Source organism: Anomaloglossus baeobatrachus, chromosome 12 (assembly GCF_048569485.1).
Source record: "Anomaloglossus baeobatrachus isolate aAnoBae1 chromosome 12, aAnoBae1.hap1, whole genome shotgun sequence".
NCBI lineage: Eukaryota > Metazoa > Chordata > Amphibia > Anura > Aromobatidae > Anomaloglossus > Anomaloglossus baeobatrachus.
In genome coordinates, this window is record NC_134364.1 from 106120387 (window position 1) to 106139070 (window position 18684).

General features: G+C 44.9%; 1 protein-coding gene across 1 annotated transcript; it reads right to left on the reverse strand.

Moving 5' to 3' along the window:
• Positions 1-1471: 1471 nt before the first annotated feature.
• LOC142257622 (olfactory receptor 6N2-like) lies at positions 1472-2392 on the reverse strand. The gene has a single exon (XM_075329760.1). The coding sequence runs from the start codon at positions 2390-2392 to the stop codon at positions 1472-1474; it is 921 nt and encodes a 306-aa protein (XP_075185875.1).
• Positions 2393-18684: the final 16292 nt, after the last annotated feature.

The following is an 18684-nucleotide window of genomic DNA, read 5'->3' on the forward strand; positions in this document are numbered from 1 at the left end:
ATGTACTATATAAACAATTCAGTTAAAAACGAATCAAAAGCAAACTACAGATATATGTAAATAATACCAGTTGGCGACAGAAGATACCAATAATAAAATGCAACTTTATTACCATGTATTCTAGACAGCACTTGACCATATCTTACACATATTTTACTTTTTATCATCATTTTTTGAGGGGTTTGATTTTATGGGACTAAGAAAATGGAGAAGATGGAGATATTTTTTTCTTATGTTCTATGTTGAGAATATTGGACCGCACTCTGATCAAATGCTGATCAAACTCTGATTATAGTCTGATCAAAGGAGTGTCATAAGCATAATCTAACCAATTGTCTAAGATGAGAGAAACTATAGGGTGCTTTACATGCTGCAACATCGCTAATGATATATCGTCGGGGTCACGTCGTTACTGACGCACATCTGGCGCCGTTAGCGACATCGCAGCATGTGACACCAAGGAGCGACGATCAATGAGCGCAAAAACATGAAAAACCGTTGCTCGTTGACACGTAGCTCCTTTTCCAAATATCATTGCTGCTGCAGGTATGATGTTGTTCGTCGTTCCTGCGGCAGCACACATCGCTATGTGTGACACCGCAGGAACGACGAACATCTCCTTACCTGCGTCCACCGGCAATGAGGAAGGTAGAAGGTGGGCGGCATGTTCCGGCTGCTCATCTCTGCCCCTCCTCTGCTATTGGACAGCTGCCGTGTGACGCCACTGTGACGCCACATGAACCGCCCCCTTAGAAAGGAGGCGGATCGCCGGCCAGAGCGACGTCACAGCGAATGTAAGTCTGTGTGACGGGTGTTAGCGATGTTGTGCGCCACGGGCAGCGATTTGCCCGTGACGCACAACAGACGGGGGCGGGTACGCCGCTAGCGATATCGGTACCGATATCGCAGCATGTAAAGTACCCTTTAGATCATGTTACCCTTGTTGAAAAAAGGTATTGGTTAGGACAAAAATTCAAGGCTTGGGGTACATAGAAGTTCTTTAAATCAATCATAAAATAGAGAATTTGTGCATAACTGAGTATCAGAGGTGGAAGAGAGTTCCTTGGACCTGAGAAGGGACCTGTTGTAGGTGTATCGGGTAAGACTTTACATGTCAACAGAAGCATGTCAAGCTCCCAAAGGATGGTGGATATTTATTTCCAACTTCAAGTTGGCATCAGTGGTATCTGAAGGGAAGACAAAGGGTGTAAGCAACAGAGAAAATAGTCCAATCTTATAAAAAAGCTATTGAAGGTATTTTTGAAGTACTTGGCTAATGGAGGCAGGGAAGTACGTCCAGTTAAACTCTTCCTCATCAGAAATCATACCCTTTTTCCAATCCTAGTGAAGTAAAAGAAAGTCCATCAAGTCCATTCCATTATTTTCCTAAAGTCTTGATATAAAGCTCTTGCTCATTTGTAGCTTCAATCATAACTGGATACCAAGAACTTTGATGATATTACTTAAATGTCTACAACATAGGATTGATCTGTCTTTTAAGACTTTGAAGACCTCTTTTTAACCCAGATATGACTTCTTTGTTTCTCAAACTGTAAATAATTGGGTTGAGAAATGGGGTGAACATAGCATACACAAGAGCATACATTTTGTCAGAATCTACCGAATGGGCTTTTTTTGGAGTAGCATAGACAACACAGGCAGTACCAAAGAACAAGGTCACCACTATCAAGTGCGAGGAGCAGGTGGAGAAGGCCTTCTTCCGTCCTTTGTTAGTCTTTATCTTCATAATGGAATATATTATATTCATGTACATAAGAAGAACAATGGAAAGATTAAACATTGTGGTAAAGCCTCCAACAAATCTATTAATAGGGACAGTGACAGTGATATCTCTACATGCCAGGCTAAGTAATGGTGCTAAATCACAGAAGAAATGATGAAGATAGTATGTTCCACAAAATGGTACCTGAGAAGTAAGTGTAATAGGAATTATTGCTATTAAAAACCCAGTTATCCAGCACATCATGCTTAATTTTCTACAGACTCTGGGATTCATGATGATGTTGTATCTCAAAGGTCTACATATGGCCACAAATCGGTCAACAGCCATGACAGACAACACAATGCCTTCAGTAATACCCAAACCATGGAACATGTAGAGCTGAGCAAAGAACCACTGGAAGGAGATCTTCTTATTCTTGGTTAGAAACATAATTAAAAGCTTTGGAGTTGTAGTAGATACATACCAAATCTCCAGAAAGGACAGGTTGGTGATGAAGAAATACATGGGCGTGTGAAGTCGAATTTCATAATATACCACTGAAATGAGAAACATGTTACCAAAAAGGAAGACTATGAACATAGTAATACTGTAGTTCTCCAGTTCAACAAATCCTTGCAGCTCAAAGCTTGTCTTGTTGAATATTTCCATGACTTGATTGGTTCAGGTAGTCACATTTTATTATGTGAATTCTTTATCTGGAAATACCACTTAAAAAAGCAACAAGGCACAAATTATTAGTCATAGAGTTAACTTTTTAGATAAATTATTAGCTAGTCTTGCATATATGAATTTCTGTTATCTATTATTTGTGAACCACCAAACAACTAATACGCAACAAAATGATCACAAAGACACTTGGGAATGTTCTCAGCAATCAATGATCTACTGTTCTCAACATAGTCGTAAACATTTGGATTACAAAAGAAATCTCACCAGGAACACACTGTACCTATGCTAAATATCAGTATTCTCCAAAACTTGAAACCCTTTCAGACAAGTCATGTCTACAAAAACACTCTTATGCCAAAGCTCATGCCTGGACTCCTAGCTGATGATACTTCTCAGCAACCCTAAGCCCATAACCAGGCTGATCAAAAGCATCATAGCGAACAGCAAGCTGCTGAAATTAAACTTGAGACTGAGGCACGACTGTAGTCTCAGAGAATCAGATGATCAACAGAGATTTCCACCTTTCCAACTTTATCTCCAGGTTGACCCAGTGCGATATGCTAACCTCCGAGTTACATGCGTAATGCTGACTCCACACACACAAAAAATAGTTAAAGAAAATAAACTCATGCAAAGTTAAGTTATTCTAGAAGTCAAACATACTGGTTTCTAACTCCTCTGCAAACAAAAGTTCTACTTCGGTATGTACAGTTAGGTCCAGAAATATTTGGACAGTGACACAAGTTTTGTTATTTTAGCTGTTTTCAAAAACATGTTCAGAAATACAATTATATATATAATATGGGCTGAAAGTGCCCCCTCCCAGCTGCAATATGAGAGTTTTCACATCCAAATTGGAGAAAGGGTTTAGGAATCATAGCTCTGTAATGCATAGCCTCCTCTTTTTCAAGGGACCAAAAGTAATTGGACAAGGGACTCTAAGGGCTGCAATTAACTCTGAAGGCGTCTCCCTCGTTAACCTGTAATCAATGAAGTAGTTAAAAGGTCTGGGGTTGATTACAGGTGTGTGGTTTTGCATTTGGAAGCTGTTGCTGTGACCAGACAACATTCGGTCTAAGGAACTCTCAATTGAGGTGAAGCAGAACATCCTGAGGCTGAAAAAAAAGAAAAAATCCATCAGAGAGATAGCAGACATGCTTGGAGTAGCAAAATCAACAGTCGGGTACATTCTGAGAAAAATGGAATTGACTGGTGAGCTTGGGAACTCAAAAAGGCCTGGGCATCCACGGATGACAACAGTGGTGGATGATCGCCGCATACTTTCTTTGGTGAAGAAGAACCCGTTCACAACATCAACTGAAGTCCAGAACACTCTCAGTGAAGTAGGTGTATCTGTCTCTAAGTCAACAGTAAAGAGAAGACTCCATGAAAGTAAATACAAAGGGTTCACATCTAGATGCAAACCATTCATCAATTCCAAAAATAGACAGGCCAGAGTTAAATTTGCTGAAAAACACCTCATGAAGCCAGCTCAGTTCTGGAAAAGTATTCTATGGACAGATGAGACCAAGATCAACCTGTACCAGAATGATGAGAAGAAAAAAGTTTGGAGAAGAAAGGGAACGGCACATGATCCAAGGCACACCACATCCTCTGTAAAACATGGTGGAGGCAACATGATGGCATGGGCATGCATGGCTTTCAATGGCACTGGGTCACTTGTGTTTATTGATGACATAACAGCAGACAAGAGTAGCCGGATGAATTCTGAAGTGTACCGGGATATACTTTCAGCCCAGATTCAGCCAAATGCTGCAAAGTTGATCGGACAGCGCTTCATAGTACAGATGGACAATGACCCCAAGCATACAGCCAAAGCTACCCAGGAGTTCATGAGTGCAAAAAAGTGGAACATTCTGCAATGGCCAAGTCAATCACCAGATCTTAACCCAATTGAGCATGCATTTCACTTGTTCAAATCCAGACTTAAGACGGAAAGACCCACAAACAAGCAAGACCTGAAGGCTGCGGCTGTAAAGGCCTGGCAAAGCATTAAGAAGGAGGAAACCCAGCATTTGGTGATGTCCATGGGTTCCAGACTTAAGGCAGTGATTGCCTCCAAAGGATTCACAACAAAATATTGAAAATAAAAAATATTTTGTTTGGGTTTGGTTTATTTGTCCAATTACTTTTGACCTCCTAAAATGTGGAGTGTTTGTAAAGAAATGTGTACAATTCCTACAATTTCTATCAGATATTTTTGTTCAAACCTTCAAATTAAACGTTACAATCTGCACTTGAATTCTGTTGTAGAGGTTTCATTTCAAATCCAATGTGGTGGCATGCAGAGCCCAACTCGCGAAAATTGTGTCACTGTCCAAATATTTCTGGACCTAACTGTATATAATATCGGTATGTATATAATATCTGGAAAGACGAGTTAGGCCTCGCTTCTCAATGACTGAACTCAAGTTTTTCTTTCAGCCCAGTTGTCGGCACCCTTGCTATGCCATCTGCCTTTATTAAGAGCTCCCTGATACCAGCATGATACTGGATCCCAGCAGCCGCTTTTCTGAAGTCAATTCATGACTTCATAAGAGTCTAAATCTTCCCCCATCACCTGTGAGTGATTTTATTGAGAAGTGGAAGGAACCGCTGTCACAAAGAAGGATAACCGAGGGCTGAGGAGCAGAGAGTATAAAAGTCACCAATGATTTGTTGACCTCGTAAGCGTAGAGGACAAACATTTATTACATTCAGCACAGAACTGTGCAACAGGAGATTCATGCCATGGATTTCCATGACTGACCAAGTGACTGCAAACCTAACATTACCAATCACAATGCCATGGAAATGCACCACTGGACTCTGGAGCAGTGTAAACTTTTGCTTTAACTTACAAGACAATTTGGACACTTGTAGCTGTGGAAACAGTTTGCGGAAGATCATTTTTGGTTCCCCATGACTTTATCCAGTGTACAAAGCCCAAAGGAAATTGATGATAGAGTTTGGTGCGGAAGAAGATGACCTACCCCCATCCAAGATCTTTGGGATGAACAAGAAGTGAAATTGTGAGCCAATCTCTCGCCAACATCAGTGTCTGTCCTCACATATGCTTTTTTGAATGAAGGAGCAAAAATTTCCATAAACACCTCCAAAATCTTACAGAAATCCTTACCAGAAGAGTAGAAACTGTTATTTTTGCAAATAGACCAGCTTCATATTTACAGCTATTGATTTAGATGAGGAGATAATAAAACTCCTGTAGACATAATATGAAGCGTGTACAATACTTATATATGAAATGTATATATAATTGCTCACCTGTTAAAAGTTCAGTCCTAGTGGCAAATCCCATGAATGGTAGTAGTGCTGGTATTTATACAGTAGTTTAGCTGCTAATATGTCATCAATCCAAAAGACATTATTTGTCAAATGGCGTCTCATGAGGTATCGGTAGTGACTGACTTGGAAATTAAAAGTGATTTAATTCATCCTTTGAGCCTTGCAAAATATACTCTGTATACAAGAAACATAACATGCTCATCACGTAGTCTCCTAATGCTGCATATGTTTCACTGATTCACTATTTGATAAATATCCATATTAGTATATTGTATATGGTTATTGTTATTTTTTCTATTACTAATATTATCTAAAAATAAATTATTTTACAATTTAAATAAATCTACTTACAAGGAATAAAATACTAAAGTAATTACAAAGTAATTACAGCAACAAATTAAGACAAACAGGAAAATGAAAACTTAGACACACTGCAAACTCATAGGAATAAACAGTAAGGAGAAAAGCAAGAGCATAAAGGAGCAACAAAAAGACAACAAGAGTATGTTACAGGGGGACCGTCAGATTAGGGCCAGGGCTATATATCCCAATCGCCAGTCGGGGCCCACCGTGCTCCAGATGGTAATGGAGCTGCTGGCACCCTGTGGGTTAGGAGTAGAGATGAGCGAACCGGTCCCGGTTGGGCTCGAGGTCGGTTCGCCGAACGGAGGTCCCGTTCGAGTTCGGTTCGTCGAACGTTCGACGAACCGAACTCGAACTGCATAGGAAACAATGGCAGGCAATCACAAACACATAAAAACACCTAGAAAACACCCTCAAAGGTGTCCAAAAGGTGACAAACAACTCACAACACAACACAAACACGTGGGAAAGTGACAAGGACATATACTCATGCGAAAACAAAACAGCTGGACAAGGAAAAAGAGGAGGACACACAGATATAGGCATGGCACGCCCTTCTAAAGTCATGTAAAACACCGCAAGGTGACTCCAAGCGGAGTCTCCCTTTTTTCCAAAAATTGGGCCCCACACACACCCACCCCTTCAGTGGCAGCAGTTGTGCCCCAGTTGTACACTTCACAGCTAGATTTGCATCAAGCACATTCAAAAATACGCCATTCTTATCCGTCCCCAGGATGACACCGGGGTAGGTAGCAAAGTCTTTCCTGATCCCAGCTCTGTTCATCTTGGCTTCTTTTAAAAACACATAAAGCAAGGGTTACTCCAAGCGGAGTCTCCATTTTTTCCAAAAATTGGGCCCCACACACACCCACCCCTTCAGTGGCAGCACTTGTGCCCCAGTTGTACACTTCACAGCTAGATTTGCATCAAGCACATTCAAAAATACGCCATTCTTATCCGTCCCCAGGATGACACCGGGGTAGGTAGCAAAGTCTTTCCTGATCCCAGCTCTGTTCATCTTGGCTTCTTTTAAAAACACAGCAAGCAAGGGTTACTCCAAGCGGAGTCTCCCTTTTTTCCAAAAATTGGGCCCCACACACACCCACCCCTTCAGTGGCAGCACTTGTGCCCCAGTTGTACACTTCACAGCTAGATTTGCATCAAGCACATTCAAAAATACGCCATTCTTATCCGTCCCCAGGATGACACTGGGGTAGGTAGCAAAGTCTTTCCTGATCCCAGCTCTGTTCATCTTGGCTGCTTTTAAAAACACATCAAGCAAGGGTTACTCCAAGCGGAGTCTCCCTTTTTTCCAAAAATTGGGCCCCACACACACCCACCCCTTCAGTGGCAGCAGTTGTGCCCCAGTTGTACACTTCACAGCTAGATTTGCATCAAGCACATTCAAAAATACGCCATTCTTATCCGTCCCCAGGATGACACCGGGGTAGGTAGCAAAGTCTTTCCTGATCCCAGCTCTGTTCATCTTGGCTTCTTTTAAAAACACAGCAAGCAAGGGTTACTCCAAGCGGAGTCTCCCTTTTTTCCAAAAATTGGGCCCCACACACACCCACCCCTTCAGTGGCAGCACTTGTGCCCCAGTTGTACACTTCACAGCTAGATTTGCATCAAGCACATTCAAAAATATGCCATTCTTATCCGTCCCCAGGATGACACCGGGGTAGGTAGCAAAGTCTTTCCTGATCCCAGCTCTGTTCATCTTGGCTTCTTTTAAAAACACATCAAGCAAGGGTTACTCCAAGCGGAGTCTCCCTTTTTTCCAAAAATTGGGCCCCACACACACCCACCCCTTCAGTGGCAGCACTTGTGCCCCAGTTGTACACTTCACAGCTAGATTTGCATCAAGCACATTCAAAAATACGCCATTCTTATCCGTCCCCAGGATGACACCGGGGTAGGTAGCAAAGTCTTTCCTGATCCCAGCTCTGTTCATCTTGGCTTCTTTTAAAAACACATCAAGCAAGGGTTACTCCAAGCGGAGTCTCCCTTTTTTCCAAAAATTGGGCCACACAGACACCCCATCAGTGGCAGCACTTGTGCCCTAGTTGCAAACAGGATGTTTTGATTTGCATCAAGCACATTCCAAATCCACAAGCATTTACTCTCCCCAGGATGACACAGGGGTAGTAAATTCCTTCTGGATCCATGACTTGTTCATTTTGATGAACGTCAGTCTGTCCACATTGTCACTGGACAGACGCGTGCGCTTATCTGTCAGCACACACCCAGCAGCACTGAAGACACGTTCAGAGACAACGCTGGCAGCTGGACACGACAAAATCTCCAAGGCGTAACTGGAGAGCTCTGGCCATTTTTCTAGATTTGAAGCCCAAAAGGAGCAAGGCTCCATTTGCAAAGTCATGGCATCGATGTTCATTTGGAGATACTCCTGTATCATCCTCTCCAGCCGTTGACTATGTGTCAGACTTGTTGTCTCTGGTGGCCTTGCAAAAGAGGGTCTAAAAAAATTATGAAAAGATTCCATAAAATTGCTGTTACCATCACCAGATACGGTCCTACTGGTACGGGTAGACTGTTGAAGATGACGAGACCGTCCCATGTTTGTCAAGTTACAACTGGGAGATTCCCTCCCTGCACCTGCACGGTTGTTTGGTGGAAAAGCCGAGCTAAGATCGAGAAACAGCTTCTGCTGATACTCCTGCATACGTGCGTCCCTTTCTATGGCTGGAATTATGTCACAAAATTTGGACTTGTACCGGGGATCTAATAGTGTGGCAATCCAGTAGTCATCATCACTTCTAATTTTGACAATACGACTGTCATGTTGGAGGTAGTGCAACAAAAAGGCACTCATGTGTCTTGCGCAGCCATGCGGACCAAGTCCACGCTGTGTTTGTGGCATAGAGGTGCTACCCGTTCTTTCTTCCTCTGACATCTCCCCCCAACCTCTTTCAACTGAAATTTGACCAAGGTCTCCCTCATCCGCTGAGTCTTCCATGTCCATGGACAGTTCGTCCTCCATTTCTTCATGTTCTCCTGCACCTTGCTCAACATTTCACCTGCTACTATGCGCCCTTGTCGATCCCTGTCCCCCATGGTCCCATGCCTGCTGCGTTGGTGATGATGAACGTCTGGACCTTGGTGATGTTGTTGTCCCTTGCGCATATGAATCCTCCTGTAGTTCCTCCCCTTCATGTTGTCCCACCCCCTGACTCCGAATAGTGTTTAGCGTGTGCTCCAGCATGTAAATGACTGGAATCGTCATGCTGATAATGGCATTGTCAGCGCTAAACATATTCGTCGCCATGTCGAAACTGTGCAGAAGGGTGCATAGGTCCTTGATCTGAGACCACTCCATCAGGGTGATCTGCCCCACCTCTGCATCTCGTTGGCCCAGGCTATACGTCATGACGTATTGCACCAGGGCTCTGCGGTGCTGCCACAGTCGCTGTAACATGTGGAGAGTTGAATTCCAGCGTGTTGCCACATCGCATTTCAGGCGATGAACCGGCAGGCCGAAAGACTTCTGGAGCGATGCAAGTCGCTCAGCTGCGGAGCTTGAACGGCGGAAGTGAGCAGACAGTTTTCGTGCCCTGTTCAGAAGGCCATCTAGGCCGGGATAGTGTGTTAAAAATTGCTGGACGACAAGGTTCAACACGTGAGCCATACAAGGTACGTGTGTCACCTTGCCCAGGCGAAGGGCCGCACCCAGGTTTGCAGCATTGTCGCACACGGCCTTACCAGGCTGCAGGTTGAGTGGAGACAACCATTTATTAAACTCGGACCGCAGAGCTGACCACAACTCCTCAGCTGTGTGACTCTTATTCCCAAGACATGTCAAGCTAAAGACCGCCTGATGCCGTTGCGCTCTGCTGCCAGCATAGTAATGAGGGGTGCGTGATTCCTTCTGCGCAGTGAGAACGCTGGTGGCCTGACCAGGCAGGCTTGGGGCGGAGGTGGAGGACCCAGATGAGGTGGAGGAAGCAGTGGCGGAACTTGGACAGACAGAGGATTGACACACAAGTCGTGGGGACGGCAAGACTTGTGCAGCAGACCCTTCACCATCTATCACCATAGTTACCCAGTGCCCAGTCAGCGACATGTAACGTCCCTGTCCATGCTTACTGGTCCAAGTATCGGTGGTGAAATGCACCCGTTCACACACAGAGTTTCTCAAGGAAGCGGTGATGTTGTGTGCGACATGATGGTGTAGCGCGGGCACACCTTTCTTAGAGAAGTAGTGGCGACTAGGCATCTGGTACTGGGGCACAGCGACAGACATAAGGTCTCTAAAATCCTGTGTGTCCACTAGGCGGAAAGGCAGCATTTCGGTAGCCAACAGCTTACAGAGGGATAGAGTCAACCTCTTAGCTTTGTCATGGGTCGCAGGAAGTGGCCTTTTATTTGACCACATCTGAGGGACAGAGATCTGGCTGCTGTGTGTAGACGGTGTTGAGTAGGGTGTCCCTGGAAAAATGCAGGTTTGTGAGGAAAGTGCAGGCGGAGACATGATGTTGCCTTCATCCAACGTTGGTGCTATCGATGTCTGAGAGAGCTGTACACACTCACTTGTTTCCCCTTCCAAACCAACTGACGACCTACCAAGCAAACTGCCTGTTGCGGTTACAGTGGTGGAAGTTGTGCGTGGAAAAACAGGTGTGACAGCTGTCCCCACAGTCCTAGAAGATGAAGAGCGCGCGGATGCACTGGAAGGGGCAGGTGGTGGATGGTTGGCTCCGCTAGGCCGCATTGCAGCACGGTGAGCTTCCCACCGGGACCTATGATATTTATTCATGTGACGATTCATGGAAGAAGTTGTCAAACTGCTGAGGTTTTGACCTCTACTAAGAGAATCATGACAAAGTTTACAGATCACATAATTTGGGCAATCTTTTTCTATGTCAAAAAAGGACCAGGCTAGGCAAGGCTTAGAGGCCATGCGACCTGTTGATCCACCCCGAATAATGCTCATAGGCAGAGTGGTGGCTGAGGATGCAGTTGTAGACGTGCTACCAGTGCTCCGACTCTGTCCAGGAAGGCGCAAGGTAACTTCGTCGTCGGTTGCATCCTCCTCCACTGCCTCTGTTGACCTCCTCGAGTGTCTGACTGTGGATTGACAGTAGGTGGGATCTAGAACTTCATCATCAATTGTTGTGTTTGCACTCCCCTCCCCCTCAGACCGAGCCTCTTCTTGCCCTGACCGAATATTTAAGTTGTCATCCCAATCGGGTATCTGCGTCTCATCTTCATCAGTATGTTCCTCATTGTCTATAACCACAGGTGTTACAGTTTGTGACAAAGGGTCAACATTATGCTCAGAAACTTGGTCCTCACGGCCTGAATCAGAGTCACAAAGGTTCTGGGCATCACTGCAGACAATTTCCTGTTCTGTACTCACTGTAGCTTGGGAGCAGACCTCTGATTCCCAGGCTATAGTGTGACTGAACAGCTCTGCAGACTCAGCCATCTCAGTTCCACCATACTGTGCAGGGCTGATGGAGACTTCAGAGCTGGGAGAAAGCAAGTTTGATTGGGATGACAACTCAGAGGACTGGTGTTTTTTGGATGCGGTACTTGAAGTGGCTGAGAGGGCACTTGTTGGACCACTTGAGATCCATTCAAGCATTTTCCTTTTTTGCCCATCATCTACCTTTGTTCCTGTTGTTCGTGTCCGTAAAAAAGGGAGCACATCGGATTGTCCACGGTAAGTAGTAGACATCTTACTTTTGCTGGTAGATGGTCTATCTTCAGCAGATGATAATGGAGCTTTGCCACCTTCCCCACGGACAAAACCTTTTTTGCCTTTTCCACCACGCCTCTTCCCCTTTCCACCAGCATCTGTCATTTTGCCACTCATGTTGATTGCGACAAGATTGTGGACTGAAAATGTGGTAGTAAAAATTGAGAGGTAGTGTAGATTGCAGTGGTGGTCTAGCTTTATTAACAGCAGAATAATAAAGAATAAATATCCCTGACAATGCAACTACGGCCCTTAAACTGGCAGCAAAAATTGCTAGTATAATGGCTTAGTTATAATGAGTTGGAGTGTGCAATGCAGGCAGAGGTGCTGCAAATGTCTTTGCACTAGTGTGAGTATAGCAAAGTCCAATAGCCACGTATAGGATGCCACTAGGTACACTGAGTGTTTGCTAGTATAATGGCTTAGTTATAATGAGTTGGAGTGTGCAATGCAGGCAGACGCGCTCTGCAAATGTCTTTGCACTAGTGTGACTATAGCAAAGTCCAATAGCCACGTATAGGATGCCACTAGGTACACTGAGTGTTTGCTAGTATAATGGCTTAGTTATAATGAGTTGGAGTGTGCAATGCAGGCAGACGCGCTCTGCAAATGTCTTTGCACTAGTGTGACTATAGCAAAGTCCAATAGCCACGTATAGGATGCCACTAGGTACACTGAGTGTTTGCTAGTATAATGGCTTAGTTATCATGAGTTGGAGTGTGCAATGCAGGCAGAGGTGCTGCAAATGTCTTTGCACTAGTGTGACTACAGCAAAGTCCAATAGCCACGTATAGGATGCCACTAGGTACACTGAGTGTTTGCTAGTATAATGGCTTAGTTATAATGAGTTGGAGTGTGCAATGCAGGCAGAGGTGCTGCAAATGTCTTTGCACTAGTGTGACTATAGCAAAGTCCAATAGCCACGTATAGGATGCCACTAGGTACACTGAGTGTTTGCTAGTATAATGGCTTAGTTATCATGAGTTGGAGTGTGCAATGCAGGTAGAGGTGCTGCAAATGTCTTTGCACTAGTGGGACTATAGCAAAGTCCAATAGCCACGTATAGGATGCCACTAGGTACACTGAGTGTTTGCTAGTATAATGGCTTAGTTATAATGAGTTGGAGTGTGCAATGCAGGCAGAGGTGCTGCAAATGTCTTTGCACTAGTGTGACTATAGCAAAGTCCAATAGCCACGTATAGGATGCCACTAGGTACACTGAGTGTTTGCTAGTATAATGGCTTAGTTATCATGAGTTGGAGTGTGCAATGCAGGCAGACGCGCTCTGCAAATGTCTTTGCACTAGTGTGACTATAGCAAAGTCCAATAGCCACGTATAGGATGCCACTAGGTACACTGAGTGTTTGCTAGTATAATGGCTTAGTTATCATGAGTTGGAGTGTGCAATGCAGGTAGAGGTGCTCTGCAAATGTCTTTGCACTAGTGTGACTATAGCAAAGTCCAATAGCCACGTATAGGATGCCACTAGGTACACTGAGTGTTTGCTAGTATAATGGCTTAGTTATCATGAGTTGGAGTGTGCAATGCAGGTAGAGGTGCTGCAAATGTCTTTGCACTAGTGGGACTATAGCAAAGTCCAATAGCCACGTATAGGATGCCACTAGGTACACTGAGTGTTTGCTAGTAAAATGGCTTAGTTATCATGAGTTGTAGTGTGCAATGCAGGCAGACGTGCTCTGCAAATGTCTTTGCACTAGTGTGACTATAGCAAAGTCCAATAGCCACGTATAGGATGCCACTAGGTACACTGAGTGTTTGCTAGTATAATGGCTTAGTTATCATGAGTTGGAGTGTGCAATGCAGGTAGAGGTGCTCTGCAAATGTCTTTGCACTAGTGTGACTATAGCAAAGTCCAATAGCCACGTTTAGGATGCCACTAGGTACACTGAGTGTTTGCTAGTATAATGGCTTAGTTATCATGAGTTGGAGTGTGCAATGCAGGCAGACGCGCTCTGCAAATGTCTTTGCACTAGTGTGACTATAGCAAACTCCAATAGCCACGTATAGGATGCCACTAGGTACACTGATTGTTTGCTAGTATAATGGCTTAGTTATAATGAGTTGGAGTGTGCAGAGGACAGGAGGGTACAGTGCCAGGGTTGTGGGGCTCTGGGTAGAGGAATGGAAGCCTGCCTTTCTATTCCCTCCTAATGGTGAAATGCAGGGAGGAAATCCCTGACCTTGGCTACACAGACGCTGTTGCTGTTTTCAGGACCTGTCACCTATGGCTCTGACCCTGCCGGTTTGAGCCCTTAAAAGGACTGCTAGAAAGTGCTCTCCCTAAGCTGTCTAACGCTGTGTATGCAGCGCATACAGCTGTATCGGCGATAGGACTCAGGAGGACGGAGCTGCGACAGTGATGACTGACACCAAAGACGCAGAAGGCAGATAATGGCGTCCTGGAGGAAAATGTCCGTTTTTATAATGCAGGGACATGTGACATGGACATCCTATCACACATGCCGTTGCTTCTCTGGCTAAAATCCACTTAGTTGTGTGTGTGTCTGGGATTGGCTGACATGCTGGCCCGCCCCACAAGACGCGCGCGCTTAGGGAAGGAAGACAAGAAAAAAAAAAAAAAATGGCGATCGCCATTATAGAAACAGCAGTGATCTGAAGGCGCTGTTCACGCACACTATACACTGAAATGTCATAATAGTGTGATTCACAGAGTGACTTACACTATTACAGCAGAAACCAAGCTAGGATTTAGCTGGTTTTTTGCTGCTAGAACCGTTCTCGAACGTTTCTAGAACTATCGAGCTTTTGCAAAAAGCTCGAGTTCTAGTTCGATCTAGAACATGCCCCAAAATCACTCGAGCCTAGAACTGGAGAACCACGAACCACGAACCGCGCTCAACTCTAGTTAGGAGGAGACTATAGAGCTGGATGGCTCTGAGATAACTCAAGGAACCGGTCACGTGTGTAGGGACACATCAGACCGGACGACAACCCAGTTAGCGTTTCGGTGGAGCGGACGCTACTCCAACCACGTGTGTAACAACACGTCAGGCCGGATGGTAACCAGGTAGCGTTGACCGAGAAGAACGCTGCGACAACGCCCTGTCAGCCACGTGTGTAAGACACGTCAGGCTGAGCGGTCCTCCGATTAGCGTTTCTGGCCACCACTCGACTGGCCACGTGTGTAAAGGACACGTCAGACCAAGTAGTCACACCAGTAGCATTTGACTGGGAAGCCAAGGAGGATAATAGGGTTCACACACCCAATCCAGGAACACCCTGTTAACTTCACAGGGGTTCTGGGGTGCGCTGTCCGTGCGCGTAGAGGGCACAACCGGACAGGTGACGCAGCAGGTACACTGTCCGTATGCGTAGAGGGCACTCTCGGACAGGTGACGCAACAGGTATTCTGTCCGTGTGCGTAGGAGGCACAACTGAACAGGTGACGCAGCAGCCGCAGCCCAGTTAACGCCACTGGACTGCTCTAGCACAACAGGAACGGTAGTAAGGAAGCACGGCGCCTGACCCTCATGTGCTGAGCCACGAATCTTGGCGTGACAGGCACCGTTTGCCTAGCCCTACCTTCCGCTTCCAACAAGGCTTATGCCACCAAGAACTCTAAATGAAGACTGCGCACCTCCATGTTGTCTCCAGCCCCTTTTATGACCTGGGTCCGCCCCAAACCCAGGGTGGAACCACCAAGGTCCAATAGCAGGGTGCCATGTCATCAGTGATGTCACATGCGACCTATCCGGAACCGCCACGTCATTGATGACCTCATGGCAGCCACGCCCCAAACACTTAACCAGTCATCGTCTGACGACCAATGGTGAGGTGCCAGATCATAGGGGCGGGCCTCTGCGAGCCAGTCCGGAGTTGCCACGTCATCAGGACACCTGACACCCTCTGCCCTATCAGGGCCTGCCACCTCACGGACATGCTCAGTGAGGTCCTTACCGGACCTAGCCTCTGATGCACTAAGTGCCTGAGCATGCTCAGTAGCCTGAGCAACAGGCTCAGAAAGCAGACTATCAGTTTGAGCATGCTCAGTAGGCACATCCCAGAACTTAGACGCAGCACGAAGTCCAAGTACCTGTGCAAAGAGGCTGTTAGGGTTAATTGTGGGAGCATGCTCAGTAGCCTGAACTGAGGACTTAGTCTCAGACATAACACAATCAGGCTGAGCATGCTCACTAGGCAAAACACCGGGCTTAGACTCTGGCTGGGGTAAATCGGCGCACTAGCCGCCTCTCCACACTTAAACATGGTGGAAGGAACAGCCAACTGGATGACCCGAGGCACGACCAAGAACGGCAGCCAGCGCCTGGGGCAACAGGCTGCTTGCGGCTATGGCGGCGCCAGTTCGTAACAGAGTAGACACCACAATCGCTTACAGCAATAATGCCCAAAAAAACTCCACTCTGGATTTCAACACCTTACCAGGCCGATATAAGTAAGCTATAGCTGGCATCAATGGAATCGTCCAGCCAGCACATATAAGAGGGGAGTAAATGAAATGTGACTGGCTGAACCACAACATGTGATCAAAGAGACTAACAAGCAGCCCAGCAGAGATTAACTCTTTCTTGCATGCCTAAGTCTGTGAGTTGACGTCCGCTTCTCCCTGCGCTGATCACAGACGTCAGAGAAGTTAGCAGGCAGAGCGCCAGATTCTGGAAGTGTTCCTGAGGAATCTGAACTACGAGCTCCAAAACGTTAAGAGATCATAGGTTTTTAAAAGCAAAAAAAATATAAAAAAAAAGTTACAAAGGCTTTGAATGCAGGTTCTGAGATTTCGTTTTACAGCATAAGAAGTATGGAATTCAGGTCTTTGGAGCAATGAAACCAAACTGGAACTTTTCTGGGCAGTGGATCAGAATATAATAAATGGGATAGCAAAAGATGTATTTTATATAATTTGTGAATAGTGTTATTACCTGGTTGGTAGCTGCTAATAACATTTTTTAGATGTATTTATATATACATATCTCTATCTCTCTCTATATATATATATACCCCTATTAATGTTAACCTTTTTTCTTTATAACAATTTGGGTTTTTGCAACAGCTATTTCAGTTTCATATATCTAATATCTGATGGACTGAGTAATATTTCTGGATTGAAATGAGGTTTATTGTACTAACAGAAAATGTGCAATCCGCATTTAAACAAAATTTGATAGGTGCATAAGTATGGGCACCCTTATCAATTTCTTGATTTGAACACTCCTAACTACTTTTTATTGACTTACCGTAGCACTAAATTGGTTTTGTAACCTCATTGAGCTTTAAACTTCATAGGCAGGTGTATCCAATCATGAGAAAGGGTATTTAAGGTGGCCACTTGCAAGTTGTTCTCCTATTTGAATCTCCTATGAAGAGTGGCATCATGGGCTCCTCAAAACAACTCTCAAATGATCTGAAAACAAAGATTATTCAACATAGTTGTTCAGGGGAAGGATACAAAAAGTTGTCTCAGAGATTTAAACTGTCAGTTTCCACTGTGAGGAACATAGTAAGGAAATGGAAGAACACAGGTACAGTTCTTGTTAAGCCCAGAAGTGTCAGGCCAAGAAAAATATCAGAAAGGCAGAAAAGAAGAATGGTGAGAACAGTCAAGGAAAATCCACAGACCACCTCCAAAGACCTGCAGCATCATCTTGCTGCAGATGGTGTCACTGTGCATCGGTCAACAAAACAGAGCACTTTGCACCAGAAGAAGCTGTATGGGAGAGTGATGCGAAAGAAGCCGTTTCTGCAAGCACGCCACAAACAGAGTCGCCTGAGGTACGCAAAAGCACATTTGGACAAGCCAGTTACATTTTGGAAGAAGGTCCTGTGGACTGATGAAACAAAGATTGAGTTGTTTGGTCATACAAAAAGGCGTTATGCATGGAGACAAAAAACACGGCATTCCAAGAAAAGCACTTGCTACCCACAGTAAAATTTGGTGGAAGTTCCATCATGCTTTGGGGCTGTGTGGCCAATGCCGGCACTGGGAATCTTGTTAAAGTTGAGGGTCCCATGGATTCAACTCAGTATCAGCAGATTCTTGACAATAATGTGCAAGAATCAGTGACAAAGTTGAAGTTACGCAGGGGATGGATATTTCAGCAAGACAATGATCAAAAACACCGCTCCAGAGGAACAATTACAATGTTCTGGAATGGCCATCCCAGTCCCCAGACCTGAATATCATTGAACATCTGTGGGATGATTTGAAGCGTGCTGTCCATGCTCGGCGACCATCAAACTTAACTGAACTGGAATTGTTTTGTAAACAGGAATGGATACCTTCATCCAGGAGCCAGGAACTCATTAAAAGCTACAGGAAGCGACTAGAGGCTGTTATTTTTGCAAAAGGAGGATCTAAAAAATATTAATGTCACTTTTATGTTGAGGTGCCCATACTTATGCACCTATCAAATTTTGTTTATATGCAGATTGCACATTTTCTGTTAGTACAATAAACCTCATTTCAATCCAGAAATATTACTTAGTCCATCAGTTATTAGATATATCAAACTGAAATAGCTGTTGCAAAAACCCAAATTGTTATAAAGAAAAAAGGTTAACATTAATAGGGGTGCCCAAACTTTTTCATATGACTGTATATATATATATATATATATATATGCCGCTTCCGCGTCAGCAGCCGGGATGCTCGGATACGGATATGCGGTGGCTCGAGGGACGTCCGGACCCGGGGGTCGTGTGGCCACTCAAATAAAGGGGGTATATGTACAGGGGACTGTGTGGAAAGTTCGTGACGCCACCCGTGGTGTGTGGTAAGGGTAAAGTACCACCGCTGCGGCTGGGAGTACCCGGTGACGATGATGTGGGCAGCCAGATGTTTAACCCCTCCATGGGTATTGGGAAGGCCCCTGGACTCGGTGAT

What these genes read in the sequence shown, in the direction of transcription:
- LOC142257622 (XM_075329760.1), bottom strand. Translation starts at nt 2,392, where the DNA reads ATGGAAATATTCAACAAGACAAGCTTTGAGCTGCAAGGATTTGTTGAA.